Source organism: Microcaecilia unicolor, chromosome 5 (assembly GCF_901765095.1).
Source record: "Microcaecilia unicolor chromosome 5, aMicUni1.1, whole genome shotgun sequence".
NCBI classification, from domain to species: Eukaryota; Metazoa; Chordata; class Amphibia; order Gymnophiona; family Siphonopidae; genus Microcaecilia; species Microcaecilia unicolor.
The window spans coordinates 275,195,839-275,214,673 of record NC_044035.1 but is presented as its reverse complement, the minus strand read 5'-3'; the positions used below and the strand labels follow the sequence as shown (position 1 = coordinate 275,214,673).

Genomic DNA, 18,835 nt, shown 5'->3' with positions numbered 1-18,835 from the left:
TCAGAGTTTTTCAATAACATATCAGTACGTAGCATAAAGTGAAAACACAAGCAAAGGCAGTGCTTCATAATAGCTAAGGGGAAATTAATTGAAAATACTGGTTGTATGGAACACAAGCATTTGCAGCATTCACACATATGCTCTAATTTTGTTTTTGGGTGAGGGTTCTTCAACTGTTTCTTCTTGCTCCTTTGGGCTTTCAGTTCAGTCAAAAATGGCCTCTACTAAGGTTTGATTTGGATCACAAAAGGTGTGCATCCAAGGCTGGCCAGTGAGTGGTCCCTTAGAAGAATGACAGAGACTTCCTCACCAACATAGACTACAAACGTAGTCTCCTCAGCATCCCTGGCCTGAACAAGTCAAAGGTCCTGAAGACTTGAACAGTTTCTCTTGTAACAAAATGGCACCTGGTAAATAAATAAGGGGTCCTTTTACCAGTGCATTTTGTCTAGCAAAAAAGGTGCCAGTACTCAAATGCCAGGCCACCCTTCAGGGGTGGAGTGATCATTGAGGGACCCACCCTACAATAGCCAGGACCCCTGCAACCAGTCATAGAATCTATGACAAGGCAGAATTTGTATGTAGAACCTGAGCTCTTTCATTAAAATACGAGAACCATGGGTCACGTTTAGCAGACAGTGGAAAAGGTGCCGGTACTCAGTAAAAGGCAGGGCTTTTTTTTGAGGGGGTACTAAGGTGAGCTGGAAAATGGCCTGTGGTAGTGCAGGCGCATGTTTTGGGCGCGCATGGAATCATTTTTCAGCGCACCTGTAAAAAATGCCCTTTAAAAATATTTGCAGAAAATGGCCGTGTGGCAAAATTAAAATTGCCACACGTCCATTTTGGGTCTGAGACCTTACTGTCAGCCATTGACCTAGCGGTAAAGTCTCACACGGTAACCAAGTGGTAATGACCAATGCTTGTCAAATGCCACTTGGCGTGCATCCAATACACGTGTCAGAAAATAAAAATGATTTTTCGGACGCATGTATCGGATGTGCGCCAAAAAAGAAATTACAGCAAGAACCATGTAGTAGCTGGGCGATAACTCCATTTTTGCATGCGTTGGGCATGCGTAGACACTTATGCAGCTTAGTAAAAGTGTCCCTTAGCTTGGCCCCCCCCAAAACAGCCTAAATATCTGCACAGATTCAAAAATTGGCTATTATGTACCTCAGAAATGAAATTTGACCCTTTCATACGATTTTTCTTGTTCAATTCCTCTGCGAAAACTCTTCTGAAAACAGGACTCCCATGTTTAGCTGTTTCTCTTTTTTTTTTAATGTATACTGCAGAAAACTGAAGCCACTGCATATGTCTCATTCAGGTGTTGAGAAAAAAACTAACTATATTCTCTGATTGTTCTCAGAGGACATGAGTAGTTCACTGGTGCTTCGTGTTCAAGTGGCATTGTTCGCCTAGGGCTTTAGCATAAAGCTTTTATTCATTTATTTCTAATCCTAGCCTAAACAATGATCATTTTTATTAATCCTTTAGCACTTTCTTGCAAATTCCTCAACCAGTGAAACCAAACACCATTTCAGCTCCGGTCTTACACATTCCTTATATAAGTCAGTCACCTGCATAACTGATGGAAACGTTTACTAATTAAAGAAACATGGCAATATATGACTGATGTTTTTGCTCAATGGACAAAATATAAATTCAAATAAACGTTCTGGACATTTTTCTATATTGATAAATAACTGTGGCTAATGGTAATACTAGCAGTGGAGCTGTGATTATGTTTCCTACATTTTCCTCACTGTGATAATCTGTGCTTCTTTAATGCACTGGTTCTGGAATTCACATTTCAAATGTTCTGCTAATGAGCAAATATGCTGCTTGTAAATAGATCTCATCATGTAAAGTTAAAGTTAGATAGCAAAGTATTGCTCTAATGTACATAAATATTTGCAATAAAGCGTTGAGCCAGTCTACATTGGGCATGAATGAGATATTCTCTGAAATCCATGCTACAGTTTCAGATTTAACCTTTGACTCTTGGACCAAAAATGCATGCAGCTATTTGGATGCAACTGCCTGGCTTTTGTTGAGAGGCCCAGAACTGAGTAAGCAAGGATCATGTGCCAGCTGTAAATTTACATATTTGGAAAGCTAAGCCCTTCTGTTTGATTAATGAATGTTACAGGGTAATGCAGTGTACTTGGTGAAGAAGACCACAAACAACAGATGGCACTCGCTTTTAACTTGTTTAGAGTTGTAGCACTTATCACCGGTTCTCGTTAGGGATGGCCCAGAAAATGGAACACTGGATTACGGTCTAAACCTTCTCTCGCTCCCTCTTCTGTAATTAGCATATTGCCTGTTGTAGGAGGTTAAAAGAATCTTGGTCCAAATCAAAGAGGCATGCTCCATTAACACCTGGGCAGAAATAATTTATCAGGATCTTGTTTAATTACAAATCATCATTTTATGTAGTTCCTTATTTCTGGTCTTAGAACAAATTATTCACAGAAAAAGTGCATTAGCTCAAACCAAAGAAAAAGAAACAATCGGTAAGGGTTGTATAGATATTCTGCATGGTGGAATAATAACTGCTTTTACAAGTTACACCTTTTGAAAACTGTTGAGTACATTTTCATGGTTCAGAGGAAGTAGTAATCAAGGGCACATTGAGATGAACAAAAAAGAATCATCTGTTTGTAATGAACTATAAGTGGAAATATCATTGGAAAGAGTTGATTTGATATAGTGGTACACACGATGCACTGAGCAAACCTTTCCAAGTGTGGGCTACACAAACAGAACATTTGTGATGTATTTACAGTAAAGGCAGACTGAACTGAGCTTTACTTTTGCACGATGGGGGTGGGGGCTACTGTATAGGTCACCCAAAGTTAGGCGTTCAATTTTGAACGTGGATAGAAGATCCGCCCATAAAGTAATTGGCTAAATTGTTGATAACAATAAAAGATTGGTGTAAACAAGCACTTAATTGGCAGTCATTAGGAGTTATGGGTGGGTCTGCCCTATTACATAACATGTGTGCCTTATTTTTTGAGAGTGCACAATTCCAAAAGGGGATCCATCCATGGGAGGGGCATAGGTGGGTTGGGGATGTTTCCAGAATGTAGGCATGGTGTTATAGAGTACCTGTATTTCTATGCCAGCAATTAGTTGGACAGCTGTAAATGCTCACACCCAAGGTTAGGTACAAAATGCATACTAATCACAAAGGCCATTCTGTGCAGAATGGCCTTTGTAGAATCCATGATTAGCCCAGATCATCCTGGTACCTAACTTTGGGAAACCTATACAGAATTCCCCCGATTATTCATATAATAATTACTTTTCACCTAGCATCAGGTATTTATTTCGAACATTGCCTATCCCAGTTTAATAAACCAAAAATGTGTTAGATTAGAAAGGGCTTCTTTTACAAAGCCTCACTGGTGATTCCCATGCTGCAAATGAGATAAAGCTCATAGGAATTAAATGGGCATACTCTCATTTACTGCATAGGGATTGCTACATGGCTTTGTAAAAGAGGCCCAAAGTTTCTAAACAAGTTCCACAGAGCTCCAAAATTTCTTGAGATGGGGTCAGGAGCCGAGGGGCTGGCAATTTGAACAGGAGAGCTCTGCTTCATCAAAGAAGCTTTGATCATTTTATCGATTTATATGAAAATATAAATGAAGAGTCTAGTGTTACATCACACTATTTCAACTTTAGAACCTTTTGCAGGAAACAGTACAATTTTAAAATATTAGGTTTCTGATAAGAAATGGAATATTATGACTGATAATCACAAGATCTACCCATTTTCTTTTCCCATTAGATGCCACAAAATTTGGTTTCAAGTTCACCTCTCCTTAGCTAAGGATCCTGTGTCCATCTCATGTTGTCTGGAAATCGATTACTGTTATGGCTGCGTCTGCATCCACTGGGATCTTGTTCTATTTACCCACTGCTTCATACCAAGACCTTTGTTCTAGACCTCCATTCCACTGGAAAACAGTTCAGCTGCTGGAAGCTTGATGTTTAGTGAAGTGATTTCCAATTTTCTTGTGATTTCCAATTTTCTTAAGTCATGGCATGCTTGGAACTGGATTTGATTTGTCATGGTACACTGCCACTTTTGCTCTCCACTCCCTCTTCCCTCTAGGATTATCATCTTCCCTCCCCCTCTCCTGTATCATCCCTTCACTCCCTTCCCACCTGCCCCCAGCATTAAAACCATCTTATACCCCCCACACACACACCACCACCACACATTCCCCTGACATCTAGTTGGCAAGATGATTTGGTCAAACAGCGCTTCTTGCCTACTGCTGTCTTCCCTTTGAAACTACATCACAGTAAAAGCCTTCTCATTCTGAGGCATATACAGAAGCTCACTGACTTATACAATCAGACCATGGAAATGTTCTTTTTCATGCTACTGGGACTCCAACTAGAGACAAAAAAAAGTCCTGAATGAACTTTCAGTCTGCCATGTGGTTTTCAAAAATATTTTATTTTTAACTAGTGATCCGGATATGTGGGTTTATTTCCATTTTGTTTATTTTTATTTTTGCTTTTTTTTTTTTTAGAATTTTATACAGAACATGAGAACTAAATGTGTTAAACCTTTCGACAAATACATGCAAGTGAGTTCTGGAGCTTGATCACAGAAAGGGGGACATAACGTTAAATAAGACATCTCAACATAGGGTGTTTTTAGTCCTTCTCCAGCTCCTCAATGATCAATATTCACAAAATTTTAGTATAAAAAGGCAACACACAGAGAAATGTCTACAATAAACCAGCAGAATGGTATAGATTAAAAAAAAAACACCCTTTGTTTTAAAATTTAGCAGACTCTCCTCATTTCTTTGCAACTTTGTGCATTCTCCTGTCAGGCAATACACAAAAGGGGCCATTGACTAAAGGAGCAGTATTTCTTTATTAACATATTCATAGTGTATAGTTATAATCACAACATAACTTAAATATATTAAAACATTCATGCTTGGTATTTTTGTTCCCTTTTGAAATGGTCTTCTGAAGAGGTTGTAGATCATTTAGCTTTTCGTTAAAAGGTTCTATAGAAATGCATAGAAGGCCATTTTATATTGCAAACCAACACGTAATATCTCTGAAACCTCTAATAGGGAATAGTTCCTATTCAACAATATGTTGGAAGCCGAGTTTCAGGTAACATAGCTTTTTTAAGCTTTCAAAAGGCAATGGACTTCCTCAAATTTTATTTTCTCTGTAAATGATGATATGCTAAAATAATGATTTTAACAACAATATCTGAATTTGGTCCAATAACACATAAGATTCTGTAGCTAGTACTGCAAAATAAACAGCATAGAAGTACTCTGTAGTCTTGTGTACTTATGGAGCAGGTTACTAAAAACCGATAAAAATAATTTACAGGCAAAGATAGTCAAGGGCTGGCACCTATGGTTGAGACACTAAGTCCTCCCCTACTTAGTTATAGATCTTCATGACAGATACATATATTCTTTGACCTGACTACAGATCTGTCCACTTTGACTAGTGCCCTTTTTTCTAATTAACAGCAATTCTAGACAGTACAACAGGGGTGCTCATGTTGGTCTTCGAGGATCACAACCCAGTTGGATTTTCATGATTTCTCCAATGAATATGCATGAGATCTATTTGCATATAATGGAGGCAATCTATGCAAACAGATCTCATGCATATTCACTAGGGAAATCCTGAAAACCCAACTGGGTTGCGGACCTTGAGGACTGACTTTGAGCACCCCTGCAGTCCAATCATGTAACCACATTTCTAGAGTAAGACCTAGGTTGGGAACTGCACTTTGTCAAAGGTATTGTGATATGTAAAGTACTTGAAAGTTGCCACATTGGGCAAAGTACTATTTTCATAAACTGATATTGTATGTTTTTTGCAATAGTTATACATTTGCATCACACTAAATTACCTATTATATGAACAGTGCATGGTGGTAAAATATATTGGAGCATTCATGTTGATGCAAGACCATGAGGCTCATTTTCAAAGCACATAGACTTACTATGTAACTTTGTAAATCTATATGCTTGAAAATAAGCACCTATATCTACTCATAGCTGATATCAGAATCAACAGTATATCTAATTCAAACAAGCAGATCATAAATGGGTAGCCTAAAATAGATTATGATTGTGACAGGCAAAGTACTAAGGGAAAACATGGAGCAAATGAGCGACAGTAGACAGTGATCCCAAGAATTTGTTTAATAAAAGACTATGGGTAGATAATGGAGAATAGAATTATCCAGTAATCGTGCAGATCCCTGTCTGGAAACTGAGGTCATGATGCTGTGGGAATACTAAGTTATGCTGGCCCGTTAGTGGGGGGGATGATTCTATCAACGGTGCTCAAAAATCAGCCTGGAAAAAAATGGCGGTAAGCACTATTTTATAAAGAACACTCCGAGATGAGAGCACTTTATAGAATAGCACTTAAGAGCCAATTCCTGCGTCCAAAGTTGAATGCCAGAATTTACAGCAGTTGAAACCTGGTGTAAATGCCGTCACCCAACTTATATTACCATTGTTTGGTTTTATTTCATAGACTCCTGAAGAAGGCGTCTGTAGCGCCGAAACAGGGCTGTGTTGAGTCGAGTGTATATTTAAATAAAGAGATTGTTCCTAACCTACGTCGCCTACTAGTGTTGTTCAAGAGCCTACTCCTCCTACTCCCCCTTTCCTCAGATTCTACTTTTCTTAGGAATTTGTTTACCTCCACCCTTGTGGTGGTTTGGCTTGCTGGTCACCCAACTTACGGCATTTCAGGTAATAAATGACACTATTCTTTAATAGTGCACTCAACCTTTTGGAATGCCCGTGCTCCACCTTTGGCCATGCCCACTTTTGAGCTGCTTTACAGAATTTAGGCGCAGGGTGTTATAGAATAGCATGCAAGAAGATGCATGCAAAAAAAAAAAAACAATTAGTGTCAATTAAGTTCAATTATTGATTGTTAAATCTCATTCATACTTAATAGCTTATTTACCAATTTACTTGCATGCCCATCTTGACACTATGCCTAAATTTCAGCGCTGATCTTTCAGTACCATATATACAATCCAGGGGTTAATCTGGAATTTAGTGCTGGCTAACAGTGTGGACCCTGTCTAACAGCGCATGCTAATTCCTGTCTTAACTACTTAACGTGGAATGCCGTGAGGAATTGGGAGTTTTGGGGAGGAGGGACAGGTGAAGGGTGAGAAACAAGCCTTACCGTTAACATGGACCACAGTTAATATCATATCACTTGGCGGTATTAAATGCAACTGCATTACCTGCAATGCATGGTATTGTCTTTACATTAACTGCATTGGAAAATGCAAGGAATGCTGTCCAACAGTTAATGCAGATTGACTGCAGTTACCATGTGGTAATTTTGGCAGTTACTTGAAATAACTCCAAAACCTTACCACAAGTTATTAAATGGACCCCTGAATGTAAAATTACACAATATTCCAGAGAAAGTTCAAATCAAATTGACTGGTTGTGGCTTTTCTAGAACGTTTCTGAAGCTCAACAGCTATGCAGGTAGCTTGCAGGCTCACATGATAGAACTGATAAACTCAAGCATTTCATAAGATTTGAGGATCTTTTAAGAGTTTTATAGATGTATTAATAAAGTTTTTTTTAACCATTTCCATCCTCTTATTCAAATTGTTATTTTTTTTAGCTATTTTCTTGGTATATCTTTTTGCCTACCCTTACCCTTCACTCTCCAAATCCACCATCTATTAAAGCAGGTCAAAAGTTTATAATGATTGGATACTTTCTAAGTGTGGCCCCTCTATCTTGTATTTCCAGAGGCACAGGTCTCATAATAGAAACCTTAGATACAACTGAAGGAGTGCTTAATTTTAACTAGCAAATGAAAGTGTATCAACCCCCCCCCCAAAAAAAAACAAACAAACAAACAAACATTCTATTGAAGGTGATTAGAAACACATGATAAAAAGAAACATCAAAAGAATCATAGAAGTAAGACAAAGAGTTTTTGTTTGATATGCAGTGGCTTCTTGCTCGGAAATGTTGCTCCTTAGCACAATGGAACCCAACAAAGGGATGCAAAAGCAGATGAATGAGATAGTGAAAGTCATGGTACTGCACAGCTTTTAATACTTATGCACAATTATGTCCTGTAGGATAGTGGAAAAACATATAAGCAAAAGACAACCAGAATGACTACTCCCTACAGTATATTCAGTTTGATAACAAACACTCCTAAAGGTTGATAATTGTAAAGTGTTTCACCAAAGCACAGTTGGAAATACTCCACTTAATATAATTCCTGACATATTCAAATTTTCTTCTTATTTAGGTGTTGGACAATAATTCCTTTTTGAATTTCTAGAACACCAAACTGGAAATTCCAGGTAGTGAACCGGAAGTTTTCCAAACACTGTACCTCAGAGATTGATAAACTGGCCCCCAGCTTCACAAATCTGCAAATATATGTGAACTAGAGGGAATTTTATAAAGGAGCACCTACACTTTGGCACCTAAAACACACATATTTGGAACCTAATTTATAAAGAACGTATTGTAATATCAGCATATTAACTTGCAAAGAATGCACGTATATCCTAGGTGTGACAATTTACATCAGAAAATAGAGCTAGTATAAACAATTGCACCTAGACCACTAAAGTATGCAGACAAATTATAGTATTCTATAATCTGTGGGTGTAACTGTTTGCCCCACTCAAACTTCGCATATGCAAATGTCAACCTGTAAACTACATGCTATGGCACATATGTTTACAGAATAGCACATATGTGTGCACAGATAACTAGAATACTAGCATGTACAAGCACTCTTGCTGCCTAGCTTTATGTGTCTCTTCAAAGAATTACACCTCAATTGCAGTAGTTACTAATGGATGTTACCATATTAATGTGCATTATTTTACTACAGACCTCATTTTACGCAATGGGACCTAATTACTAATAACACACTTAGGGCCCCTTTTACAAAGCTGTGGTAAAAGGGGCCCTGTGGTGACATTGGCACGTGGATTTGCCATGTGCTGATGCCACCTTTTACCACATCGGATAAAAGGCTTTTTTTTTTTAAAGGAAATGGCCATTTGGGAAGTTAAACACTTGCTGTGCGGCCATTTCCTGAGGAAACCCGTACCTCCGGGCTCATGCGGTGGCCCGGAGGTACTGCCAAATTGCACACAGCAGGACTGCAGTAGGCTTGCCGCACCTTTCTAAAAGGCTCCTTTAGTGCGTGCAAAGATGGTAGCACAAGTTAGTAACTCTAGCTCTAAGGATCTCTCTCCTAGTCACAAAATCTTTTCTTTATGTGAAGCGGTTACAAAAGAGTCCAAAATATAAAATCACCCCTAGGTAAAATGGAAAGGGAGCCATTTACTAATAGTCAACATACACTAATGTCATTACAGTGCATTATCTGTTAGTAAATGATCTCCAAGGTATTTTGGATTTTTATTATTGGTGTTATTCTTCCTCAGTATCAGAAATATGTAAACCTTTTCCAACTTGTTTAGTAATGGATCCACTAAACCTGATTACTGATGCTCACTGTTGCGTTGAATTCAGTAATAAATATTCTGTTTTTACATAGTTCTAAATCATTCTATGAATAATCAGAGCTTTAATGAAACACCTTATTTTCTTTTATTCTTATGTAATTCAATTACATTGGGGTAGATCAATCATGATTTTAAGAATTTAGAACTTCTACATGAGTTTCACCGAACATATTGTCATTACTTGAATAGTCTCCAGTATTTTCGTTCATAACTTTTTGCCTCTCCCCCTTTCATATAGCAAAAGCAGACAGACCACATTTCATTAATAGATGACTCAGTTCCTTCTTGGTCCCAGACCATCCTGTAATCATCACTTATCCATGACATAACAAAACAACGTAGTTTACAGTATATGAATTCTCTGCATGTTCAGTCCTTTTTTCTTCTTCATGTCATGAGGAGTAGACTTTTTTTGTGCTTATCACCAAATAAAATTGCAGTGCAAACATTAAACATAAGTTACAGAAGTAAACAAAAAAATATTATATGGCACCACAGCCTATTAATCCACATATAGTACAAGAGAACAATAGGAACAGACCATAAAATGAACATAGCTAAATTGATGATAGATCTTGCATAGCAATGCAACAAAAGAAATTATATACAGAGGGAAGAGTCTTCTAACTTGGAGGAGGATTTTGTGTTTTCTTTCTCTTTAGTATAATCCTGACAAGAAATAGTTAAGGTGGACGGTGTATTTGCGAGAAGAATGCACATTAAAACATCTGTGGAATATGTGTGACTGTGTCTTTACATTGCATTTACAGTTCTTTTAGTAAGTACATAAATAAGGAAAAAGTTCATTGCACCGTTTGTCGTGTCATCACTTTCATGAGTTAAGACCTCCTGATTCTTCAGATCAGCCTGCGCTGTATCCTTTCAACTACTCTGTGTACACAAATAGAAGAGAAACCTTGTGTTATTGGAAAGCGTGACTGAAAATTATTATTTTGCAATTACTGGGCTAACTGGACACAAATAGTACTCAAAGAACATTCACCTCACAGTCTTAAGAGGCTACAGCTATGTCCTCCAAATACTGACATAAATTACATCATTGGCAATAGCATCTTTCATAAGATCATGTTTGCGACCATTCGTGTTTCAGTGGAGAGTAGAGATGAGGGCTCAAAGACAGAGGGCATACAAAATTCATAATAGTCCTGAAAGGAAAATACTCTGGATTTTTGTAAACCATTTAAATAGAATATGTTGCTCAGGGAAAAGGACCATGATTTTTATATAGTAGTATGCCTTTGGAAGGAGCAGGGCTTAATTTGTGGAGGAACAGCATGGAACGCAGTTCCACCACTTATTGCCAGACTCCAGTGCAGCAGGGGCATTCTGCTTTATCTCCCTCCCTTCCAAGCAGCCTGCAGGGAAGAGGAAGGGAAGTGGTGAGCCTGAAGCAGAGCAGAGAGCAGTCATTCCTCCCTAATTCAGCCCCTTTTCTTCTGTTGCTCCTGGCCCACCCAAGCCTCTCCCAGCTCCAAAGTTCCAGTTCCTTTTTATCTACAAATTAAGCCCTGGGAAGAAGTCATTCAAAAGCTACTCCTTCAGTAAAGGATACTGGATGCCCACAGTAAGCTATTGAGAGCTATCCTATGCAAGTATTTCTTGACTAGCCTAGTCATCACAGCCAGGGCTGCCGAGAGGGGGGGGGGGCAGGGGGGACAAAATTCCCCGGGCCCGGAGGGGGGGGGGGGCCCGGCGCCACCGCAGTCTGGCCCGCCCGCCCTCCGTCACTCCCTGGCACTGAACTTCAGCGCCTCACCTTCGAAAGTGCAGCAAGCAGCGGCAGACCACTCCTTCCATGTCCCGCCCTCGCCTGACGTTACTTCCGTGAGGGCGGGACACGGAAGGAAGGAGTGGTCTGCTGCTGCTTGCTGCGCTTTCGAAGGTGAGGCGCTTAAGGTCAGTGCAGAGGGGGCCCGGGGGTGGAGAGAGGGCCCAGCCCGGTGGCGGGTGGCCCAGCGACCTTGGGTGGGGGGGGGGGGAGGCGGTGGCGGCCTTGTCCCAGACCTGGCCCAGTCTCTCGGCGGCCCTGATCACAGCCCAGTTTTTTTAAGGTATTAGCTGTAGTTCCTTCTCAAATCTAGGACATTTATGCTCTTTGCAATGATTCAGCCACGGGTGGGTCTTCAGCTGAGGATAGTCAGGGAGGCTCAAGCATTACATAGCACCTTATCTGCTCCCTGGCAAAGAGCCAGGGGCATAGCCAGACACCCAATTTTGGACGGGTTTGAGCCCCAAGTGGGTGGGCATGGGAACCTCCCCAGGTGATCCAGCATCTCTTAACTTTACTCCTCCAACCTTCCGATACATTTTAAATCCTTTAGTGCTGGGCCAGCAGTGAGCAGCGGCTCATTCTGGCTGCTCATGCCAGCTCTGAGCCTTCTCCCTGGTGCAACTTCCTGTTCATGTTACAAAACAGACCTATGTGAATACCTAAGGTCTTGGGTAATATTATTCACTTTGGGATGTGTTGATGCAGTGTGCTAGTAGACACACTGGGGGGTCTCTTAGGTCAGGTTTGGGAACCATTGCTCTAGACTGTTCAGTCGGAAGCAAGGAGACACACACAAAATACAATCATCATCATCACATATGCAAAACATGTGAATTCAATAATAGCTTTGTCTTAAAGTGACTATCAAAAAATAATAGTGGCTATAAAAATATATGTTATTGATGTATCTTTATCGCCAGATTTGCTATAAAACAGTTGTGACAGCATATATATAAAAAATAATTAAATAATAAAAATAATTAAATAAAAGTTAGTCACAACTGTTTTATAGCAAATCTGGCGATAAAGATACATCAATAATAGCGTAACATCAGCTACAGAGATTGGAGCCCAAAAGTTTAATAGTGAATATAAAATATATGAACATAAACTTATCTTTTTTTACCAATAAACAAAGGAGCAATCACCACCCAAGGATAATTGAAAGTCAGTGCTGTCTTCCATAACTACAATTCTTCCAACATAGTACTGGGTTTCATCACAGAAGTGGGCTTCCTCATGGAGTTACAGTGGACAATATAGCCCCACTGTTATATTACAAAAATAGCCAATGCTTATCATATCAACAGTTATCTTTAATAAAATGTGCTTTTTATATTGGGAGACAAGCTCCACGCCCTTTTGCTCATAGTTATAATGTATTCAAGGACTGAAAATCAGTATTTATAAGAAAATCACAGTCATACAGATCAGAGAGGAACAAAAAATAACACTTACATAATTCATCTGTACACTGGCCTTGACTGTTTGTTCCCATATATCCTACATCTATAAAATCACTAGCATTGCGTTGGTGACCTCTTAAGAATTCCCCTTTTCTGAGTCCAGTTGATCCTTTTGACGAAGATGTTCCTGAAGAACTGTGGCCCCCAGGAGATGGGAAATTGGGCTTGCTGTATGGCATTAGTGCCTCTTCTGTAAGACATGAATGGCACATAGACTAGATTCAGTAAATCATGCAGAAAACTCTGCACGGAAAAAATAATGCATTGAGCGCTATTGTGTAAAGGGTGTATGCATTTATGCCTGCTGAAACCAGGCATAAATGCTGGTGTCTAAATTAGGTGTGGATTGTGCGTAGTCTATAACAATGCACATAACACATAGGAATGCCCCGGAAACGCCCCTGAACATTACTCCTTGAAATTACGTGCCCATCATTATAGAATACGATGTGCACGTAACTTCCAATTAAGGCCAATAATTGGTTGTTAGCAGCCAATTATTGGCACTGATTGGCTAATTAATTAATCAATCAAGCTACACATGCAAATCGGCTATGTGCACTGATTTGCACGTGTGACTTTAGTCGCCATATAGAGGATCTGGGGATTAATATGTAACTTAGATAATGCATCTTATATGTCTTAGTTTTGTTAACTAAAATAGCCTTAATGTTAGAAAATGTGGAGAGACATTTTTATGAACACTTTTGTTTATAAATGTTAAAGGCAAACCATATATGTTGTGTTAGCAATTTCTGGATAGCTTTCTTCTGGTGAAGCTGAAGAGATATCTGAACATTTAAAACATAAATAAAACTGGCTTGAAAGAGCAGTTCATTTTAAAGCAAATGCTACTAATCATGAAAATAGAAACATATGGGCACTTTTACAAAGCTGCAGCAAAAAGTAGAACTAGTGCACCCTTTCGTGGGTCTTTCCTGCACACTAAGGCCACTTTTTGCTGTTGCTGGAAAATGGCCGATTTTCTATTTTCTGCATAAATGGCCACAAGCTAATGTTGCCAATACCTCGTCAGCCCTTAATTGCCAACCCTTTTGTAGGTGATAAGGGTTGATTAGTGCAGATATGTCCACTCTCCGCCCCAGATAAGCCCCCTGCAGGAAAATATCATTTTTATTTTTTAGCATTCCAGTGGTGTGGGCATGTCACAAATAACATGGGATGCCTCAGCATGCCCCACAGTATGCTATTATAGTAAGCAGTGGTACGAACGTGTTAATGCTTACCGCAGCTTGGTTAAAAGGACCCCTTAAAATTGTGTGAAACTACAATAATGGTATTGAGTAAGACTGAAAAATAAAGAGTTCCACTACATTTGGATTACCTTGGATATAAGTAACCTACAGTAGGCTACAACCCCCCCCCCCCCCCCAAGACATTTAAATTAAAATGTAATGACTGAGCCTCAAGAGAATACCTCCACAGCGTCCCCAAATTCCATTATAGAATACTGGTGTATCCTAGTATTGGGATGTAACTGTGGTCAAGTAAATGGAGCAGGGATGTGCGTAACTTACAGTATTCTATAAGTTACATGTATAAGTGGGAGCCCAACCAATTCTTCACCATATGTATGCTTCCTTTGCAGTTACTCTCTATGCCGCTTACGCGTGCTATTAAAGAATAGCACTCATGGGACCTGCTGGCGCTTTCATGGTTAAGTGTACACCTATTTATTGAACTGCCATTTAGGTGTTGTCTTTAAGCTAAGATTATAACCCCTATTGCTTCCAGCTACATTTCTATTCTCTTATCTTCTACAGTCATAATTGCTGTGGAAGACAGCAGGAGTTTACAGAGGAAAATTCCCATTCATATGTCAAGAAGGTAGACCTTTTGGTTCCAAAGGGTTTTCTCAAAATGCATGTTTTCTTGGTTGTTTGATGGGTTAAATCATAATATTTGGTACTTGGTTGGCTGAGTTTTTTGGTTTATATAAAAATGATTTACAAAAAACAAAACTCCTTTAACTGTAACTATAGAAAATTGATTTATATATTAGGACATAATCGGGAGAAAGAAGACACAAGAATTCAGTCTCCTCAGTTTCATATGAATGGTTAAAAATGTGCACACAGCTTTGTGGCTTTGGCAACATTAAAGACACAAACCTGATTCAAATGCTTGTTTATGTTGAAGTTTCCTTAAATCTTCCTGACGTTCTGTGGAACCTAGCCATTCCTGGGTCTGTCGCTGTCGCTCCAGTGATGTCCTGGCATGGCGCTCCAGCGAGGTTTTGGCATCATCTATGCTGGCCGTATACCTCTCAAGGGAGCTTGCTTTCTTTTCTGTGGATCCTCCTGTGCTACCACCATGTTGGCCAGGACTAATTTGTTGCCTCAAGTCTTGGCCTGGTGGGGGATCTGGTGGTGGTGGGAGATCTTTAAAAAAATAAACAAATAAAAAGGATACATTAGGATGCAATCATAATTAATGGTTTGAGTTTTTATTTCAGGTCAAGCAATAAAAAAAGGAGAAAAATATCTAGATAGCTGAAGGATTGTTGAAAGTTGTGGCATAAAATAGGCATAATAATTTTGTACACAGATTATTAAAACACATTCTCATACTAATACAATATAAAACATTGTCACAGAGCTGATGAAGCCACACATTTCTGCATTGGTTCTTAAAGGTTCAGTAACTGCATCATCAGCCTGAGGAAGGTAGAAAATAGGGAGTTGAAAGTTTCAAAAATTATGCTGAGAAAGGGTCATAAGCATTCTCCTGGCATCAGGATTTACTGAAACAATAAAGTTGTGATCATCATTCTATGGAATGTAACCAATTCAGAAAATAAAATTATACTACAGACTACAGGAATAACTGCCATATCCCATTAGAATCTGCAGGCACACTATGGGCACCACTATAAATTAATAAAGCTGCCCACAGACTGCCTGTGGGGATATGTGGATTTTTAGTGATATGATCTCTCAACCAACAATGGATACAATAGTCTGAGTTCAGCTGTAACAGATTCCAACATATAGCATCACTTGTACACCCACACACATATGCAGATTCATAATTTGCTGCTAGGTGGCACCACTGTAGCAATCTCAGCCAAAAAAAAAAAAAAAAACAGTCTGCTTGAAATGGACACTGGATTTACCCTCTCACTCCCAGAGGTGGTCTCTCTAGAACAGGGTTGAGGTAAACTTGTAGAGATGTGAGGGGGTTCTCCACTGCTACTGCCTGTGCTTGATCTGTTCTATGCATAAGTGGAGGGCTTCATTTTCCAGTTCTGCCCATCTGGTGCTTTTCAGATGCACCAGATCCACTGGAGAATATATGTGTGCATACATATTTCTTAAATCAAGAGATAGATTCTGCCATACAACTGACATAAGTAATTTGAACATAGGAAACCTTACCTTCTGTTAGACCATCCCTGCGATGGGGCACCAGCGGCTGGTCTAGTCGGCCTCCCTTCTGTTTTTTAGCAGGCCTGGGCCTTTGACTCTGATTTAGGGCTAAACTGGTATTGCTGTCAGTAGAGAAAGGGCTGCTGGGATGGAATCTCTGAGAAGAGGAATATCCTTTGCCTATAGGAAAATTGAAAAAGGTTACAAAGTCTACTGCAATGAGAAACAGAATCTACTTGACTCTTAGATGGGAGATGGTTACCATTCTACAAGGGATAAACCCATCTACACTCCAGATTCCCCTGGCTTCCTGCAACAATTTCTCAGTATCACTCTTACCATTGCATTTTATATGCACTCATTATTATTATTATTTTAAATGTTATGCCTCTTTAGATTGCAAATGCAACCTTTAACTTGAACTGGTAGTCATTTGATTTTTTTTTCTTTTTGCCTTCTGCTATTTCTCTACGTGGAATATTTGGAAATGGAGATAAGCACACAAGGGTCTAGTTTCTAATCTGCATTAGCTTACAGAGCTGTCCTGGTAATCAACATGACCCAAAAGTAAATGTGGGGCCTTAGAAATTAACGTGTGGTAATTCCCACATTGGAAGCTAAAAAGGAACAGGGCTGGGAATGGGCAGGAACTGTACTTTGCAGTTAATGCATGGAAAAGTACTGCATGTTAAGTGTTACGATGACAGAAAATGTAGCACAGGAAACAATCTATTGAACATTTTTGGACTAACATTTGATCCTACTGTTTTCGTTCATCCATCTCATTAAGTTTAGTTAACACACAACTGCAACTACTTTACATATATTACATCTCAACGAGTGCATAAATGGCAGACACAATCTTCTCCATCATGTTGGAGAGGTTGCTCTCTCCTAGGCGATATGACACTCATGTGGTGGACTTGTCTTCACGTTCATGCCTTTTGGATAAAGATAACTGCATATATTTCCAACTTAGTCTGGTTGCTTTTATTTTCCTAGGAAAGCCTCCATGACATTTAGTTTATTTTGAACATTTAGACTTAATTACACTGCTACTACTTATTATTAAAGTGTATATTCCACAGAAATGGAAAGATGCTACCCTACCTTCCCTGCATTTTAGGTTGGATAAAATTTGGCGAGTAACCAGAATGGAAAAGTTAGCTTGGCTTCAAAAACAAGCCCTGGAGATTTAACCACTTCTGGTAACCTCTTTTCCATTCCTCTCCTAGTAGTGTGCATTGATGATTTAGTACTTTATATAATTTAATGTAAGTCCCTTTTGGTTTTTCCTTTTCTATATACTGAGCTCTAGTAGCTCCCTTATTTGAAACTATAGTGGAGTAAGATGCAATTTCCCTGTCTTATAAATCTGGAAAGATTTTAATTCTGGGTTTCCCATTTTACGTCCCTGGCTAACTTTGTTTTCTGTTTTTCATTGTTGGTTCCTCTGAGGAGATTTTCTGTTTTAAAAGATTCCCCTTTAAAAACTGCAGTCTTTCTATATGACTTTTGTACATTTTTTTCTATAATGTCATTTGATTGATATATTTATATTTTGCAGCACTGTTCTTGTTATGCTTATAACATTAATAAAAATTACTTGAAATTAAAAAAGATGGCCGAAAATAAAGCACAGTAAACCCCACTTGAATAGGTAGGTTAACTGGATCATCTTACCAGCTGTTATCATGTGGTAAAGAACTTTTCTCTGCATTAAGGGCCCCTTTTACTAAGCGGTGGTAAGTCCAACACAGGCTTACCACTCACTAAACAGGAAGTACCACCAGGCTACCGCAGCAGCCCGGCAGTACTTCCCACCCCTAGTGCGCCATCATATCCGGCGCAATGTAGAGCTGGAGTGTACCTAGCAGTAATTGGACAAGTGCCATGCGCTGCCCATATACTGCCGGGTTAGCGCAGGAGCCCTTACCGCCCTCTGAAATGGCAGTGCGATAAAAGGGGGCCTCGGTGCATGTGAAAAACATGTGCCGATGTCAGCGCAGGCCCCCTTTTGCCGCAGCTTGGTAAAAAGGGCCCTAATTGAATAGCAAAATGTTGGGAATGCCACAACATTTAACCTGATGGCTTTGTAATTCCCACGTTAATTTTAGCTGTTTCCCTCTAGTAACTACAAATTCTTACTGCAGTTTAATAAATGGGCCCCCACACTGAACTAGTTTCCATTTTTCCTCTACTTATAGTCTCTTTTGATCAAGCTAGTGAAAATATAGCACTCATGGATTACATTTTCCTATAGATGTATTGGTATAAACCAGTGGTTCTTTAGCCAAGTCCTCAAGAAAAACCTGGCCAATCATGTTTTTGGGATACTCACAATGAGAATGCATAAGATAATTTACATACAATGGGGGTAGCACATGCAAATTTATCTCATGCATATTCAGTGTAGATAGTGTGAAAACCTGACTGGCTAGGTGTGTCTTGAGGGTTGAGAACCCCTAGTATAAATGTTTTGCTTGAAGATATCGGCACATGACTGTTGCTTGACTTATGGTTTATTCTGGCACTTTGTGGACATTAGTGATTAACATTATCAGATGAGAGTGATTTTGTTTTCCTACATGTATGAACTTGACCTAAGCAAAGTGGGATA

The 18,835-nt window shown here is 39.3% G+C and overlaps 1 protein-coding gene across 9 annotated transcripts in view; it reads right to left on the bottom strand.

Moving 5' to 3' along the window:
* Positions 1 to 6,686: 6,686 nt before the first annotated feature.
* Positions 6,687 to 18,835, bottom strand: part of ROBO2 (roundabout guidance receptor 2) — an 888,662-nt gene continuing 876,513 nt past the window's right edge. For all 9 annotated transcript variants that reach the window (XM_030204228.1, XM_030204231.1, XM_030204229.1 and 6 more), the window contains 4 exons: positions 16,225 to 16,395; positions 14,959 to 15,228; positions 12,819 to 13,016; positions 6,687 to 10,459 (listed from right to left, as the gene is read on the bottom strand). In XM_030204228.1, coding sequence (XP_030060088.1) covers positions 10,458 to 10,459; positions 12,819 to 13,016; positions 14,959 to 15,228; positions 16,225 to 16,395 — 641 coding nt within the window. In that variant the 3' untranslated portion in view covers positions 6,687 to 10,457. The remainder of the gene's footprint in view (positions 10,460 to 12,818; positions 13,017 to 14,958; positions 15,229 to 16,224; positions 16,396 to 18,835) is intronic.